General features: G+C 48.7%; 1 protein-coding gene across 2 annotated transcripts in view; it reads right to left on the reverse strand.

The window, feature by feature from the left end:
* Positions 1–5,450: 5,450 nt before the first annotated feature.
* DNAJC1 (DnaJ heat shock protein family (Hsp40) member C1) overlaps positions 5,451–17,823 on the reverse strand; it is a 220,993-nt gene continuing 208,620 nt past the window's right edge. For both annotated transcript variants that reach the window (XM_003988145.5, XM_045060988.1), the window contains exons 10-12: positions 9,814–9,862; positions 8,079–8,539; positions 5,451–5,629 (exon numbers count right to left, since the gene is read on the reverse strand). In XM_003988145.5, the coding sequence (XP_003988194.2) occupies positions 5,561–5,629; positions 8,079–8,539; positions 9,814–9,862 (579 nt within the window). In that variant the 3' untranslated portion in view covers positions 5,451–5,560. The remainder of the gene's footprint in view (positions 5,630–8,078; positions 8,540–9,813; positions 9,863–17,823) is intronic.

The raw sequence follows: 17,823 nt of genomic DNA on the forward strand, positions 1-17,823 counted from the left end.
TCCCTTTAGGACCCCTGCTGTTTGAGGCGCTAGGAGTTTCCGCCTGGGAGTCACATTGATGGAGTGATTGCCCTGTTTCTGTTCTACATGAAGCCGCTCTTTCTTCCCCACCCGACCCGAGGAAAATACTCGTAGCCGCTCAGTTTTACAGCGTGTTAATTTAGCTCCCCAGTGAATAAAGTCCGAGGCTGAAGGCCAAGTCGTTTGCTCAGACAGGAGACTGGGACTGTTGCCAAGACAGTGGGGTGGCTTCCAGGCCAGCCCCGCGGTGACCCCCCGAGCTACAGGTGGAGCGGCGTGTGGCTCCCGCAGGGGAAGCCGGGCGTTTACTGCCACAAGCGTCTGAAAAGAAAGAGCCGCCTCCGCATGTTTGCGTGACAGACCCATGCCACCCCCCACCGCCTTTACAGTCTGTAAAGGGGCCTCCTCCTGGGACCTGTGGCCGAACCGGCCCCGCCCGGAGCACCCTGCTCCGTGTGCAGAGAGCGAGTGAGGTTACACGGGACACTGGGCCAGAGACAACGCGCTTATTTTCAGCCTGTTGCTTGGAAAGCTGGCTTTATTTTAGGACCATTTGGTGGGAAGGAACTTTAAAATGTAGGAACCGGGGGGGGGGGGCATGGGGGGCTGGGGTGCGGGGACCCTGGGTGGCCCAGTCCGTTAAGCGACCCGCTTCCGCCCTGGTCAACATCTCGTGATTGGAGCCCCGCGTCGGGCTCTGTGCTGACAGCTCGGAGCCTGGAACCTGCCTCAGATTCTGTGTCTCCCTCTCTCTCTGCCCCTCCCCCACTAGTACTCTCTCTCTCTCTCAAAAATGAACATTAAAAATAATATTGTTAAAAAATTTAGGATGGGGTGTCAAATTCTGTTTTGACCAATGACTAATATTGACTCATCTAAGCCACTGCGGTCGCTTGGACCCACCCTGAGGCCTCCCTGCCCCTCAGCCTCCGGATGCAACCTCGGCCCTCTCTCAAAGGCAGTGGGACCACAAGAGCCAGTTGCAGGAGTCCCTGGTCCGTCTGGACTCTGACTCAGGTGTGTCCCGTGCCTCAGTTTCCCCTGAGTGGGGTGGGGTGCCTTGGGAGGAACTGGGGGTCGGGATCAACACACCCTTGGGACTTTCTAAGGCAAAGGCAAACCGAATGCATGCCGAAGTCTCCTCGCTGTCTGTCCTCTTCGGAGGAATTCAGAATCCCTCAGGGTCTTTGCGATCAGCCATCTGTTAGCAATCACACATGGACCCGTGACCATGTTACACACTGTCCAAAATGGGTGTATTGAGTCAGCTGCAAACTGGAACTGCCCTGGGCCACTTGGGACCGTGTGGATAGAATATCAGAATTTAAACTGTGCCCTTTAGATTCTGGGGGAAAAAACCTAAATGCTAAAACAACTGCAAAAACATACTCTGCAGAAACAAGCAGGAATGAAATAGTTGGTCATTTAGAGGGATTAGGTCTCTGCTTTCAAAGGGGTAGGTGGACGTGGTCTGGGCGGCGGAACTGGCACCCGACAGCAAGCGGGCCCGAGGTGAGAGGCGTGTTTTTAGGTTATCCCAAGACATTTATGGTAGAAAGCTTATCATCATCTTCCTCTGAAACCAAGCAGGGAATTTGAAAACACAAACCCAGGGCAGAGTAAACCCGCTGGCTGCAGTGTTTCTGTTGGAAAAGATCGTCCCCTAGCGGGGTTGGGACGTCTGGCGGGAGGCTCGTGCAGGACCTCTAGGTCGTTCCCGTACAAGTTCCACAGAAAGCAGCACATCGTGTGCGAGAAACCCAAGCGGAGCCGTCTGTCTGGTTTCTACAAATAAAGCCGGTGAGGCACAGCGCAGGTGGCTCGACGCCCCTGGGCACCCGTTGCAGGCAGGAGCTGGGCTGAAGCCGGGCAGCCAGTCGGGGCTTTTGTGAGGAAAACCCCGAGAACACGGGAGCGGCCTTTAAAAATGGGTGCTATTGGGGCACCTGGGTGGCTCAGTCGGTCAGGCATCCGACTCTTGGTTTCGGCTCAGGTCGTGATCGTGCAGTTTGTGGGTTCGAGCCCCACCTCGGACTCTTGTGCTGACAGCGTGGAGCCTGCTTGGGATTCTCGCTCTCCCTTTGTCTCTGCCCCTCCCCTGCTCTCTCTCAAAATAAATAAACTAAAAAAAAAAAAAAAAAGGGTGCTATCACGGTTTAGAGAACTGTAGCTGGGGGTTTTTTGCCCCAGTGGAGAAGGTCCACCTAAATCACTGGAGCTCCCTCGCGGGCTCCGCCTGGCCGTGCGGGGCTGGTGACACGGCGTCCTCAGGGGACGTGTCCTCTGCCAGCCCAGTGCTTTCCCAACCCAACAGGAACGGACTGGGGTCGGCGCGGCTGTTTGTTCTCTGCTGGGGTCTGAATGGGCGTGTGGACCTCGAAGAGTCAAAACGGAATCCTGTGCCTCAAGCCCGGTCTCCACACCCTCTGCCGGGTGCCCCCCGCCTCCTTCCAAACCCCCGTCTTCGTGGCCCGGTTCCCACCTCGCTCACTGCACTTGACCCAAGATTCCGACGCGGGTCTTTTGACTCTGAGCCTCCGCCCTTTCCCTAGACCGCATGGGAGCACGAGGCGGGGGCCGGGGCCAGGCGGCCGCTGCTCCGAAGGCCGTTGCCTTCCCGTGAGGCTGCGCGCACACTCACACCTGCGTGTTCGGGGCAGGAGACGGACGCCCCGGTTCACAAGCAGCAGAGCTGGGGCCCGAGCCTCTGGTTGTCAGAGGCCAAGTCTGAGGCTTCTCCTTGTCCCACTCTGGCCCTCCCTGGGCCGCGTCAGGATGAATACTGCAGCACAGGCTGGAAAGAGGCTTTTTTGGGCGAGAGACCCGGGGGGCACCTAGTGAAAACGTGTGGACTCGCTCCCTGAAAACTACACAATCAAAATAGATTTTGCCGGGGTCCCAGGCTCCTGCGAGTACACCCAGTGAGCGGGGACCCCCGGGACTAGGAACCGCAGGACAAGAGGGGCCGTGCACCCCGTCGGGCCCATCAGCCCTGCTAACGCATCAACAGCCACTTGAAATGACGGAGACAGGAAGCCTGGCTGGTCAGATAGAAAAAGAGTGCTATTCTCAGCATGTAAAGGTTTTACACGCATTATCTAGCTTTATCATCGTAACAACCTACGGAGCAGCTACCCTTATTTCCTATTTTTCTAGTTGAGGCACGGAGACAAAGAGGTAAACCGAGGCACCTGATGTCACACAGCTTGGCCTTGGAGCTCCAACAGCTAAGGCGGCTCTGGAAAGGGGAGCGCATCTCTGGGGGGCCCGGCCTGGAGAAGGCGGCGTGGGAAGGGGCGGCCGGCTGGTGTTGCCGAGCGCTTTACCCCCTCCCCCTCCCTGTGATCTGTGTAGTGCGTCCTTCTTGGAGGCTCCCTTGCTTTCTGGGCCGTGACCTTGTTCAAACTGAACCCCATGGGTCTCCCGTGTGTCACTGAGCTCTGGCCTGCCCACTGGCCCGCCGACTTCAACACACCTTGACGGCTTCCAGAGTCTCCTGAAGAAAGGGCTCCTTTCTGACTTCTTCCTTTTTTTTTAAGCTTATTTCTTTTGAGAGAGAGAGAGAGAGAGACAGAGACAGAGACAGAGAGACAGCGAGAATCCCAAGCAGGCTCCATGCTGATAGCAGGAGCTAGAACTCACGAACCACGAGATCATGACCTGAGCCGAAATCAGGAGTCGGACACCTCACCAGCTGAGCCACCCAGGCGCCGCTGACTTCTTTCTAAAGAAGTTAGTAGGCAGAACAGTCACACGTAGAAAGCCATGCTAGACTTATTTCCTTGAGTCTAGAAAAGAGGCCGTTCTATCTCGGTTGTGCTATCATCGGGCATGTTTGGAGCCCTGTGGGCTGCTCCCCCCACCCTGGGAGCCCAGGACACTTGTAACGCGGTCTGGGGGTATGTGTGACAGGAACCCCAAGTACTGCAAGTAAGGGGCGTGCTTTCACGCTCACGGACCCACAGACCGGCTAAGCTGGACCACCAGGCCGCATGAAAGCCAGGCCTGAAGCCAGACTCAGAGATGAGTGGGGCCCGGAATGAAGCCAGGACGGACTCGTTCTCTCCTTTGTTTCCCTCCGTGCACGTTTTACTCGCGCAGACCCCCGGGTGAACGGGGAGGTGAGCTGTGGCCCACGACAAATGCAGCGACGGCCCCGCGGCTTCGGGAACGAGCCCTGGGGGAGCAGCCGTTGGTGGTGGGGCCGTCCCGGTGGCCTGCGGAGCTCCGGTTCGCTGTCGGGAAGGGTGGCCAGCACGGCCGGGACGACACGGTGACAGCACCGGCCCCCCACCCCTCTCCACGCCCGCCCGTCCCCCGGCCCAGGACAGAGCAGTGACCTGACTGGGACGGGGCTGGATGGGGCTTAGTTTGTGAAAACCAAATGACCACGGAGCCGGTTGGTTGGTAACCTGCCCTTTTTTTGCATTTCAGTTTCCCTGGTGGCGTGACCTGCGCGGGGGGTGAACGGTTATGGGACCAGTGGGGCCGCTGCCACCAGACTTTCCTGCAGGAAATGAATCTTATTTCAGTCCTTAGAGAGAAGTGATCTCTTCATAGATGTTTTTTCAAGTCCCTCCCTCACATGTGTCCTCGTGATCGTAATGCGTTCCGAGTTTAGACGGTTCGCACTTAGCAAACCGTGTGCAAGCCCTGACCCAATGGCGGGAGCTTTGGAAGGCAGCGTTCGGCGGATGGTGACAGGGCAGAAGAAACAGGCCCAGAACAGTGACTTTGGCTGTCGAAAGCCAGGACCAACCTCACGGGTCCCTGCCACCTCTCCCGCGTGTCCCACGTGTCCCCTGGAAGCTCTTGCAGTGGGGAACGCGTTCCTTCGAAGCAGCCCGAACTGGAGTAGACTGCCTTTGTCACCTTGCATCCTTGTTCATCGACACGGAGTTTTCTTCTAGATGCATCTAACTGAGATAACCTCACACTCTTCCCAGCCAGCCGGCTAGCTCAGAAGTGAGCCCGCTTTTCTCCCCAAGCACCTGCCTCCCGCTGCCAATGAGCTGGTTAACCCGTGTGCTTTTGACTCACAGAAGCACATTAGGTTTTTTGGGGGTGGGGGGTGTGGGAGGGGGGAGAGAGACAGTGTGAGCTGTAAGCAGGCTCCACACTCAGCGCAGAGCCCGATGTGGGGCTCGATCCCACAACCCTGGGATCGTGACCTGAGCCACCCAGGTGCCCCAAAGCACATTAAGTTTTAATTCTTACATGTTCGCTCATTTGTTCCTTCAAAATCCTGTACTTGCCGATCGTTAGCACTTTTCAGTTTGTTCGCAGGGAAATAACTTTGCGATGATGAGAGGGAAAATTGTCTGTAAAATACCCGAATACTTTTTCTCCTGTAACATAGTCTTTGTTTAAACAATGTAGCACAACATTTTAAAAACTTTTTTAATTTTTTTTTTTTTTTTTTTTTTTTACTAAGGCACATGACGTATAGAAAGGTTGAGGTACAAAATGCAAATTTCTGCATAAGACTTTTAAAATAATCGTTTTGGAAAATGAAGGTGAACATCATCTTCCAGAATATTCAGCTTTTAGCTTGTTTTTTCTTTTGGACCAGTTCAACCAGCAACTTGTATCTAGCGATACAGTCTTCCTGCAGGAAGAGAAAAAGAGAGGTGAAACGGTTATTTCCACAGATCAGCGTGAGCGTCGCGGGCTTCAGCCGCGGCCTGTGCGGGGAGGCGGCCTCGTGAGCGTCCGCTCCGCCCACGGCCGGCCTGCAACCGGCTGGACGAGCCCCGTGGCCCTCACGCCGGGGCCCACGCGCACACGCCAGGGCCCCCCGGCCGGGGCCCACGTGCTGCCAGGTGCCCCCGGGCCAGTGGCAGTCCCGTGAGGTGCAGCGTGGGCCGCTGGCGTGAGGGGCCCGTGCTGCTGCGTGTGAGGCACACCACGGGCGTCACGATGATGCCTCTCAACTCGCTGACGATAACAAGCAGCTTCCACATTTCACTGTCATCGCGCGTCCCGTCAGAGCAACCGGACAACTTGAGGCCGGCCGGCCGCCCTGTTATTCCATCTGGGTTTGCCTCTCCTTAAGGGGCCGTGGGGACCCTCCCGTGGTGGCCGCGTCGGCCCCGCCCCCAGGACCGTGGCGGGGAGTGCGCCGCCCAGATCCTGCCCGTGGCCGTGGCCGCTGGGGGTGAGGAGTGGGGCCTAGAGCAGAGGCGGGCGGTGCCGGGGGGCCTCATGATCTCCTGTCCATCATGAGGTACTTTCCAGAGTCCGTTCCTGTTTCTGGCCCAGAGATACTCCCCTCCGAGGCGTTGGAAGCCTTCACTAACTTAAGGTCTAGGGCAACATGATCGCTGCTCCCTGGCAGATGCTTCTATCAGCCGGGGACACAGAGTGGGTGCTCATGCTCTTCCTAGGGTTCTAGCTCAGGAGTGGTATGAGGGATACTTCTAGAAGTGCCTCTCTGGATCCCCAACGATCACGCGCATGGGGTCAGTCTTTAAAATACCAGCCTTTTCTTAATAGCTGTGCTGCCCACTGGTGAGGCCCCGGGCATGATGCGGGGACTTCACCGGGGACCACGGCGACCCAGAGTGCTGAGCCGCAGGCCTCAGGCAAAGTCCCCTCCTTCAGGCCCAGCATCGCCAGCGGCTTGCGGGCCACGTATAGGGACTCGCTCCCTAGCAGACGAGTCAGCAGGCCACCTCTCCGGGAACTGGTTCCAATGTCAAGGCTTAAGGGGAACACTTGCGGGACAATAAAAGGGCTGCTCGTGTCTGTTTCAAACGGGAGGGTTTCCAAACCCTGAGGCAGTGAGTTTCTGAATGTTCTATCCTTAGGAATCCACGGTTCCAGCTCCTTCATTTTAAGCCAATGTCAATTCATCACACATGTAGATGCCTGTGTCCTGACAGATGCTAGGGAAATTCAGGGAAAATAATTACTTCTGGCAAACCAGTTGGAGAGGCTGGGAGAATCTGTGTTTCTCAAATAGATCAACTGCTAATGGTTTATTTTTCTCCCCGGGAATTCTCAACTTCATCATTTTAAAGTAGGTGATAGATAACTAGACCTGTACACACGGGGACATTTATGGCCACAAGCTAGATTTTCCAACATAGAATTTCAATTAAAAAAAAATAAGAATGTAAATGAACATCAACGTGCCCAGAGGCTACTGAGTGACAGGCACAGGAGGCAGAAGAGACTCGTTCTCCTGATTCCTCTGCGTTCCTTGGTGCCTCAGACCGCGAGTATAGCGAGGAGGGAAGAAACTCAGGAGATGGTGTGTGTTTCGAGAAAGGCCCGAGTGGGAAAGCTCACACCGTGAGCCCCGCAGCACGAACTGGCAGACGGAAGGCAAAGGCTGGGGTGGGCGCCGGCTCTCTGTGGGGCACCCCGTCTGCCCGCCTAGCTGGGAACTACCTGTGGGGGTTTGTAAGCAGATACCGAGAGCCGAAAACGGGGAAAAGACTTAAAGTACAAACAGTCAAGGCTGCAGGGCGGGTTGAATCCTAAATGTCATCCCTGCCCGGGCCCCCACCCCCGCCGCCAGGGCCTCGCCTGTCTGGTGCAGCTGCTGAGTCCAGAGTGATGTGCACTGTGGACCCGATGACCAGCATGACACGGGCCGCCACGCGCTCGCCCTGGGGTAGATACGGCTCCTCGCAGAGCTGGAGGGAGACCTTCCCCGACTCTGGTTCAAGGGAGCCTCCGCCCGAGGGAGGGCCTGCCGGCCGCCAGGGCTGCTCCCGCTGCCCCAGTGATGAGGGTGCGGTCCAGCCACCCCCGTGCTCCTCTCAAACTGCCAGACTGGGGCGAATGCTCCAGAAGGTTGGCGGGCTTGTTGTGGGTGAAACTTATCCTCTATGCATGGAATTTTCTGAGGAAAACCAACCGGTCTGTATGGACTCCTTAGAATCTTGACCTCATTCATACACACTAATCAATCCGGTGCACAGACTGACCATGCTCTTAGAAGTGCACCGGACGGTCACGCAGACAGCTGTCGCTAGAGGGGTGTGCGTAAGGTGGGGAATTAGGTGGAGCTGGCCGCGCAGGTCTCGTTCTTCCCCCGCCTCACCCACCTTACTCTTAGACGGGACACATTTGGCTATTTTGTCCCAGCGGTCCGAAGATCCCTTTGGGTACTGCTGTAATGCTAATTCCAGAAGCTTCTGTTGACTCTGAGTCCATGGCTCCTCGGCAGCGCGAGCTCTCTCTTTCTTCTGGCTCTCCTCATCACTGGATTCGTTTCGTTCTGAAATATCGAAGTCCTTCTGCCTCTTTCCTCTGAACTTCTCCTCGGGCTCCACCCTCGTTGCCGCCTCAGGCGGCCTGGCCGGCCTCCGCCTCCGTGGCCGGCTTTCCGGGAGCACTGCCTCCTGCTCGTCGTCATCTTCCTCCTCCTGCTCGTCCTCCTTGTCTTCCTCCCCGGCCTGCCGTGCATCTTCTCGCTGGGTGATGATGTCATCGGGCAAGGCCGTGGCGGCCCTGGTGGGCCGGAGATTCTGGGCTGTTGACTTGAGTTCGGAGAGTCTGACCATTCCTGTGAGGAAGGACACACTTTATCACACAGATGGAATGGCAAGGTCAGTGCAGGTGACAAGAGTAACAGCAGCTGTCACCAACACAGCAGTGTGGTAGGCGCTGTGCACCTACGATTGTGCTTAATTTTCACGCTGTTCTAGAAAGATAGGTGTCATTATCCTAATTCTACACATGGCAAAAATCAGTCTCAGAGAGCAGCAGAGGTGGGATTTGAACCCAGTTCTGTCTGATTCTTTGTCCTTTGTCCTTTCCGACGCTCTGAGGGACTGAGGGCCACGTACAGAATCAGGTTGTGGCCAAAGAATGCAAAGTGGCTCTTTGACACTTTTTAGATAAGGAAGGATGTTCTTTACGATCCGGAACTGGGACGACTCATTCCATTAGCGGAGCTGAAATGGATCTGTCTAAACTCGCGCCGTGCTCACACCATTGTAGGTGAGCCACCGACGCTGTGGGACGTGCTGTCTGCTCCAAGCTGCTTCCAGTGCCACTGTGCCACCACGTTGGCCAGTAAAGAGCAAACGGACTGGCTCTCAGGCGCCGTCTCTGGGATGCCCCTGAGTGTTCAACCATACGTCTCCTGTTCTGGTCACTTTTTACCCCCCCCCCCCCCCCCCCCGCCAACGCTCTAGTAAGATCCCTATCTGTGCCACAGTCTACACCACACTGTCTTTTCCAGAATACACAGAGTGTCTTGCAGGAAGGCCTTTTCACATGGCCTCTCACTGCCCATTTTAGCCTCTGTGCCAACAAAGAATTGTGTTCGCAGAACAGGAATCTGGAAATGCCTTCTTTCCTGAAGCCGGCAGAGCCCCACATTGAATCCCTGCTGGGGACGGCTTTTTGAGATCTCCAGGTTTGCTCACCTGCATTGCTGTCTTTGGGACTTGTATTTAAATTAAGTTAGAAGGTTTCAGGAAGTATTCTCTTCCTGGTTCCAGGCAAACAGTATGGAGACTCTAGCAAAATTCCAGTTAGTCTTGGAGGAAACATATTTTGAGAAATGTGGGTTCTTGGGAAAGCTGCCGCTCTATTCTGAAAGACGGCTCCGTGTGCGTGGGGCTGGCAGGTGGACCGCGTGGGGGAGCCGTGCACCGCGCGTTTGTGTGGCGTCCAGAGGGTTCCCCCCTGCGTGCCCCTCCCCCAGTACTAGCAAAGGACTAGGTTTTTAGGGTTTTTAAACTTATCAGGTCCATCTTAGCACCCACCCTGACGAAAAGGGATTTGTGTGGGAGAAGTTAGCTCAGTGGGGTGAAGGGGGCACTGACTCACCTGGGGAGCAGGTAACTGAATCCTTCAGTTGCTTGGCTTTGGTTGTCACCTGTTCCAAAATATAAAGGCGACGACGTCTTACTTTCCACATATCTCTTGTAGGTCAAGTGACCTATTTCACGTAAGGTCCATGTGAACGAACCGGGTTTACTGAATCTTTGGCCTAGAAGGACCCTCGTTCATCCATCCACTCATTTAGTTAAGCAACAAGGAAACTTTGGTTTGAGTATCATAAACGGTGGAGAAATTCAACTCATGTTTTAACATAAAAGTCTGTCTTTTCTTTGCATTCAAGAAACCACAAGAGCATAGCAGACTAACACTAGAAGAGTAGGAAGAAGAAAATACTTCCTAACACAAGGCCCACGAGACGTACGTACATGAGTGAGGGGCCACAGAAAGAGTTTCGTTCGGTCGCTGTTACTTCTTTGTTCTCTGTATAAACGGTATCACATCATTTGTCTCGTTCTATACCTTGCTTTTCATTTAACAATGTCTTGGAGATCCACGTATGGATTTCGTTTTAAATTGATATAAAATTTACATACAATTCAATATACAGATTTTAAATGTACAATTCAATGGGTTTTGACCCCCCCAAAAAGGACCTATATAACCATTCTAATTCTAATCAAATTATGGAACGTTCCTGTTATCCCAGAAAGTTCTGTTCTGCCCTTAAGTTAATCTCTACTCTGCCACTGACAACGCTGTTCTGATTTCTTAAAATATAGGATCAAAATTAATTAAAAAAATTAAAAATGGCTGACTGCCCAATGAATTTTCAATCAAGCCATCCTTTCCCCACTTATTCGAAATGTTAACTTTAGGGGCGCCTGGGTGGTTCAGTTGATTAAGCATCTGACGTTGGCTCAGGTCATGATCTAGCGGTTTGAGTTCGAGCCCCGTGCTGGGCTCTGTGCTGACAGCTCAGAGCCTGGAACCTGCTTCGGATTCTGTGTCTCCCTCTCTCTCTGCCCCTCCCCTGCTCACGCTCTGTCTCTCAAAATAATAAATGAACATTAAAAAAATTAAAAAGAAATGTTAACTTTATTAAAACTAGTGCCACTGTATACGTGAACTATTTTTCTACACTTTGTATTCTATCCCATTCATGCATATTCTTGAAGCAATGTTTCGCTGCTTTAATGGGATTTGAAAATAAAACCTCAGAAAGCCTGATTGCTAAGAACTCAGGTAGACTCATCTTGGTCCCACCTCTTCTTAGCTGGGTGATCTTAAGCAATTTCCAATCCTTTCTCTGTGTCAAGAATTACCCTCTGTAGTATGTGGATAATGCCAGTAATACCATTTGCCTGTTAGGTTTTAAATTTGAAATAAGCTCTTAGCAGGATACCGAGCAGATATTCAAGTCTCAGTAAATACTACCTATTATAATTGACATGGGTCATTTGTTTTTCATTCATACAAAGGACAGAATTAGAGAAAATATTTAAAGCCACTTAGAAACACTCTTCAATTTTATTCCCTACCTTCCTCTCTTTCCAGATGACCTTGTTTCTTATTTAATGTGAGAAAAAAGGAAGTTCTCCAACATGAGCCTCCTTGCCTTCCAACTTTCTCAACTCAAAATTCTGATTACATCACTTTATATCCTTCCTATCTTTTATCCCAAATCAAAGAAATTATCTTCCTTCCTCTTGAATTTTCCCAGAACTATGCTCCATCTATTAATTTCCTTTGCATTCTTTCTTTTTTCTTTTTCTTTTTTTAACATTTATTTACTTTTGAGAGAGAGGGAGAGACAGAGTGTGAGCGGAGGGAAGGGCAGAGAGAGACACACACAGAATCCGAAGCAGGCTCCAGGCTCCGAGCTGTCAGCACAGAGCCCGACGCGGGGCTCGAACTCACGAACTGTGAGACCATGACCTGGGCTGAAGTTGGACGGTTACCGACTGAGCCGCCACGGTGCCCCTCATTTCCTTTGCTTTCATCTTCACCTTCTCCCTGTCCGTCAGCTGTGTCCCATGATTCTTCACGCTGAGCTCAAGTGGCCTCCACTCCAGAAAGCGATCTTCCCTTAAGCTGTCTTTTCTAGTCCTTTTGGCTTTCTCTTTCTCTGAATGTTCCTTCACTGCCCATCCCACCCCCCACCCCATATAATGCTCCTCAACATTCCATCCTTGCCATTCATATGTTCTTTCCATTTTCTCCGTTGGTATCTCATGCCACTGGTTCAGTAACACTTTTGAAAAGGAATGATTAGGGGCACCTGGGTGGTGCAGTCGGTTAAGCGTCCGACTTCAGCCAGGTCACGATCTCGCGGTCCGGGAGTTCGAGCCCCGCATCGGGCTCTGGGCTGACGGCTCAGAGCCTGGAGCCTGTTTCCGATTCTGTGTCTCCCTCTCTCTCTGCCCCTCCCCCATTCATGCTCTGTCTCTCTCTGTCCCAAAAATAAATAAACGTTGAAAAAAAAAATTAAAAAAAAAAAAAAAAAGAAAAGGAATGATTAACCTGTATGTCTAGCCCTGACCTCTTCCTTGGAGTGGCAGTATAACAGAATTGACCACATAGCAACAATGGGTCATCAGATCGAAAGGGCCTTCGTCTACATAGCAATAAGCTTTCTTTGTACCAAGCGTTGTTCTAAGATATGTGTCTGTACAAATATTCCTCACAGCAGCCATAGTAGGTGGTATTACCCCCATTGTACAGAATCCGAGGCTCACTGGGCATAGAGAACATACGCAAGATTAAAAGGCTAATGGGTAGCTGAACACAGACAAGTTGGGTTCTGAAATCTTGTCTCTCAGTCCCTGTAACATGCTGCCTTTGGAATCCAAATCTCTTGTTGTATAGATGAGGACATGGGCGATGCTCTCCTTCCGCTCTGCTACGTGACTGCCCTCTTTAACTGCCCCTGAATCTCTTATTTAGCGATCTCCTAGTTCCTCAAACCAAACTAACCGACTTGTCTGCTTTTACTTCCTTTTCTTGATAGAACTGTCATCCCAGTCACCCAGGCTCACGCCCCGAGTCCAGTTGTGGACCTTTGCCTCCCGCCCCCGCCAGCTGCTACACTCTCCACAATGTCAACCCCGTCTGTTTCCTGCTCACAAATCACACCTCCTCTCTTAGTTCTTCATTCTCCCGTGGCTGGATGAATGTAACAGCCTTCTAACTGGACTCCTACTTACCAATAATTTTTATAGATTAATACCCCTAAAGCAGAGTTCTGATCAGGTTCCTTTCATGGCGCATCACTGATTATGTAACGTTTAATTCTTAACCTGACATGCAAAGAGATCCACAATTTGTGGTCTGTTCTCTTTCCTGTGGTAGCTTTCCTTTGAGCAGAACTGAATAATTAATGCTCCCCGAGACAGAAATTTCCCTACCCTGTCCTTTTTGCCATCCTCAACATTGCCTGAAACGATTTTCCTTTCTTCATCAACCCTCCCCTTAAATATCTCTCTCTCTAGAGCCAAACCATCCTTCAAGGTACTCTCAGGTGTAACTTTCTTCTTGAAGACTTCCTGATGTTCACTACCAGGGTGACCAACTCTGGTGACAATCCTTCTTCTCTCTCAATTTCTGTTGTGTTTTTTAAAGATTTAATTATCTTTTTCTCTTTTGTCACATAGTTCTATGAATTTTATTTATTTATTAAACTTATTAGAGAGAGAGAGAGAGAGAGAGAGAGAGAGAGAGAGAGAGAGAATGAGTTCGAGCAGGGGAGGGGCAGAGAGAAAGGGAGAGAGAGTCCCAAGCAGGCTTCACATCCTCAGCATGGAGTCCATTGTGGGGCTAGATCTCACAAACCTGCAAGATCATGACCTGAGCTGAAATCAAGAGTCAGACGTTTGACTGAACTACTGAGGCACCCTAAACACACTCAGAGGTTCAAGTAACTACCGCCACATCTAAGATGTGAGATAATTCTTTTTTTTCTTGGACTTGTTTTCTTATTTAACAAAACATTTTGGAGATTATTACAGAATAGTACACAAAGATCTCCTTTTTTTAAAATAGCTTAACTGAAATGTCATTCACATACCACACAATTCACCCACTTGAAGTGACAATTCAGTGGTTTTAGTATATTGGTATGTATAACCATCATCATGGCCAACGTCAGAACATTTTTATCACATCAGAAAGAAGTGCAGTACCCTGTAGGTATCGTCCTCCGTTCTCCCCCTCCTACCCCGTCACTCAGCAAGCAATAAACAACCATAAATCTACTGTCTCCATAGATGTTCCTGTTCTGGACTTTCATATGGATGGAATCATATCATGTATAGATTTTTTTGTGGCTGGCTTCTTTCCCTTAGGGTAATGTTTTCCAGGTTCATCCACGTTGTAGTATATATGAGTACTTCATTCCTTTTTGCTGAATAATATTCCACTGTATGCATATACCACATTTTGTTTATCCATTCATCATTTGATAAACATTTGTGTTGTTTTAGTCTTTCTGGCTATTATGAATAATGCTGCTGTAAACATTTGTGGATATGTTTTTGCTTGGGCAAACTGTTTTCATTTATCTTGGGTATATACCTAGGAGTGGAACTGTGGAGACATATGGTAATTCTATGTTTAACTTTTTGAGGAGCTGCCATACTGTTTTCCAATATGGCTGTACCATTTTATATTTACATCAGCAGTGTATGACGCTTCTCATTTTCTACATCTTGGCAAACATTTGTTATTATCCAACTTTTTGATTCTAGCCATCTTAGTGGGTGTGAAGTAGTATCTTGTGCTTTTGATTTGCATTTCCCTAATGACTAATGATACTGAGCATTTTTTCATTGGCCGTTTTTATAACTTCTTTGGAGAAATGTCTATTCAGATCCTTTCTCCACTTTTGTAAAAATTTGGGTGATTTCGCTTATTATTTAGTTGTAAAGAGCTCTTTATATATTTTGGATAAAAGCCCTTTATCAGATAAATGATTTGCAAATATTTTCTCCCATTCTGTGGGTTATCTGTGTACTTTCTTAATGGTGTCCTGTGAAGCATGGAGTTTTTAATTCTGATGAGGTTCAATTATAGTTTTATAATTTTATAGTTTTTAATTATAGTTTTAGCTCTTATATTTACGGTAATATTGCTATCTTGACAATTAAGACTTCTGATCCATGGACAGGGGATATTTTTCCACTTCTTTTGAACCTCAGTTTCTTTCAACAGTGTTTTGTCATTTTCAGAGTTTGTACTTCTTTTGTTAAATTAATACCTAAGTATTTTATTCTTTGTGATGCTATTTATGAATGAAATTATTTTATTAATTTAATTTTCAGGTTGTTCACCGCAGGTTTATAAAAATAAAACTGATTTTTGCATATTGATATGTATCCTCCAATCTTTACTGAAGTCATTAGTTCCAATAGTTTTTTTTTAGTGAATTCCTTAGGATTTTGTATATATAAAATCATGTCATCGGCAGACAGGGACACTTTACTTCCTTTTCAATCTTATTTTTTTTTCTGCCTGACTTCCTTGACTAGACCTGTAGTTCAATGTTGAAAAAAGTGGTGAGAGCGGTCATCCTTGTCTTCTTTCTTATCAGAAAAAACATCCCCTCTTACACCAGTAAGCTGATGTTAACTGTGGGTTTTAGTAGACACTCTCAGGTCGAGGTATTCTCTTTTATTCCTAATTTGGTGAGTGTTTTTATCATGCAAGGGTGCTGGCTTTTGTCATATGCTTCTATTGAGATGATTTGTGCTATTTGCTTTTTTATTCTATTGATACCATGTCTTTAATAGTTGATTTTCAGCTGTTGAATCACCTTTGCATTTCCTGAGTTAAACCCTACTTGATCAGGGTATCAGATTATTTTTATAAGTTGCTGGATTTAGTTTGCTGTATTTTGTCTAGGATTTTTGCATTCGTACTCATAAAAAATTCGTCTACAGTTTTCTTGTAATTTTCTGGTTTGGTATAAGGCTAATGGTGGCTTCATAAAATGAGTTGGGAAGTATTCACTCTCTTCTATTTTTTTTTTTTAATGTCTATTTTTGAGAGAGAGCGAGAGAGCGAGAGCACATGCGCACTAGTAGGGGAGGGGCACGGAGAGAGGGAGACACAGAATCTGAAGCAGGCTCCAGGCTCTGAGCTGTCAGCACAGAGCTCAACACAGGGCTCAAAATCATGACCTGAGCTGAAGTCAGAGGCTCAACCAACTGAGCCACTCAGGTGCCCCCACTCTCTTCTATTTTTAGAAGATTTTGTAAAGTACTAGTATTCTTTAAATTGGTAGAATTCAGTGGTGAAGCCATCTGGATCTGGGCTTTTCTTTGTAGGTAGGTATTTTAAGTACTTGTTCACTTTCTACACTTGTTATAATTTCAATTGTCTACTTCTTGATTCAGTTTTAATAGTTTGTCTTTCTAGGAATTTGTCCATTTCGTCAATATCTATTAGAAAAATAGATATCTGGGGCACCTGGGTAGCTCAGTCGGTTAAGCATCTGACTCTTGATTTCTGCTCAGGTCATGATCTCACAGTTTGTGAGTTCCAGCCCCACATTGGGCTCTGAGCTGACAGTGCGGGTCCTGCTTGAGATTCTCCCTCTCTCTGCCCCTCTCCTGCTCATGCTCGCTCTCTTTCAAAATAAATAAAAAAGCATTAAAAAATAGGTATATAATTTCTTGGCATATACTTGTTCCTGGTATAGTATTCCTTTACAAAGCCCTTTTTATTTCTATAAAGTTGGTAGTAATGTCCTTTTTCTCATTTCTGATTGATTCTAGCAGTTTGAGTCCTTTCTTCCCCTGTTGGTCAATCTAGCTAAATGTCAATTTTATTACTATTTTCAAAGCATCAACTTTGAATTCACTGATTTTTCTCTATTGATTCTCTAGTCTCTAATTTCTGCTCTACTGGTTATTTCCTTTCCTCTCCTTGTTTTAAGTGTAGTTTGTTATTTTTCCGGTGCCTTAAGGTAGAAGGGTAGATTTGGGATCTTTCTTCTTTTTTTTTTTTTTTTTAAATTTTTTTTTTTTCAACGTTTATTTATTTTTGGGACAGAGAGAGACAGAGCATGAACGAGGGAGGGGCAGAGAGAGAGGGAGACACAGAATCGGAAACAGGCTCCAGGCTCTGAGCCATCAGCCCAGAGCCTGACGCGGGGCTCGAACTCACGGACCGCGAGATCGTGACCTGGCTGAAGTCGGACGTTAACCGACTGCGCCACCCAGGCGCCCCGGGATCTTTCTTCTTAATAAAGGCATTTAAAGCTATAAACTGCCCTCTACGCACTGCATTAGCTGCATTCCCTAAGTTTTGGTGCATTAGGTCTTCATTTTCATTCATGTTTAAGAATTTTGATTCCCCTTGTAATTTCTTCTTTGACTCACTGGTTATTTAGGAGTCTGCTGTTTAATTTTGTCATATTTGTTGATGTTCCCACTTCCCCCCCCCCCCCCCCCGTTAACTTATTTCTAATTTCATTCCTTTGGGATCAGAAAACATATTTTGCATTATTTCCATCCTTTTAAACTCATTGAGGTTTGTTTGACCTGGCATACAGCCTGTCCTAGAAAATGTTTTATGCATCCTTGAGAAGAACATGTATTCTCTTGCTGAATAAAGTGTTCTAGAGATATCTTTTAGGTCTAGTTGGTTTGTTGTATTGTTCAAATCTTCATTGTTGATCTTCTCTCTAGTTCTACTCACTATTGAAAGTGGGGGTATTAAAGCTTCCAATCATTGAATTGTCTCTTTTCCTTCCTCCCTCCCTCCCTTTCCTTCTCTCCCTTTCATTTTTTGTTACTTTTAGGTAATCTCTACACCCAACATGGAGCTCGAACTCACGACCCGAGATCAAGAGTTGTATACTTTTGTGACTGAGTCAGCCAGGCACCCCCATGGCTCATCATATTTGTTGAAAACTGAACGTTTGGATAATATATGGCAGCATTTCTGGTTACTGGTCTTCCCTTGCTCTACTCCCCACCCCCTCGATTACACTTGTTGTTATTTGCATGTTTGTTCATTGGATGGCTCGATTATTTTAGTGAAGTCTATGCCCCTCTG

Source organism: Felis catus, chromosome B4 (genome assembly GCF_018350175.1).
Source record: "Felis catus isolate Fca126 chromosome B4, F.catus_Fca126_mat1.0, whole genome shotgun sequence".
Lineage (NCBI taxonomy): Eukaryota > Metazoa > Chordata > Mammalia > Carnivora > Felidae > Felis > Felis catus.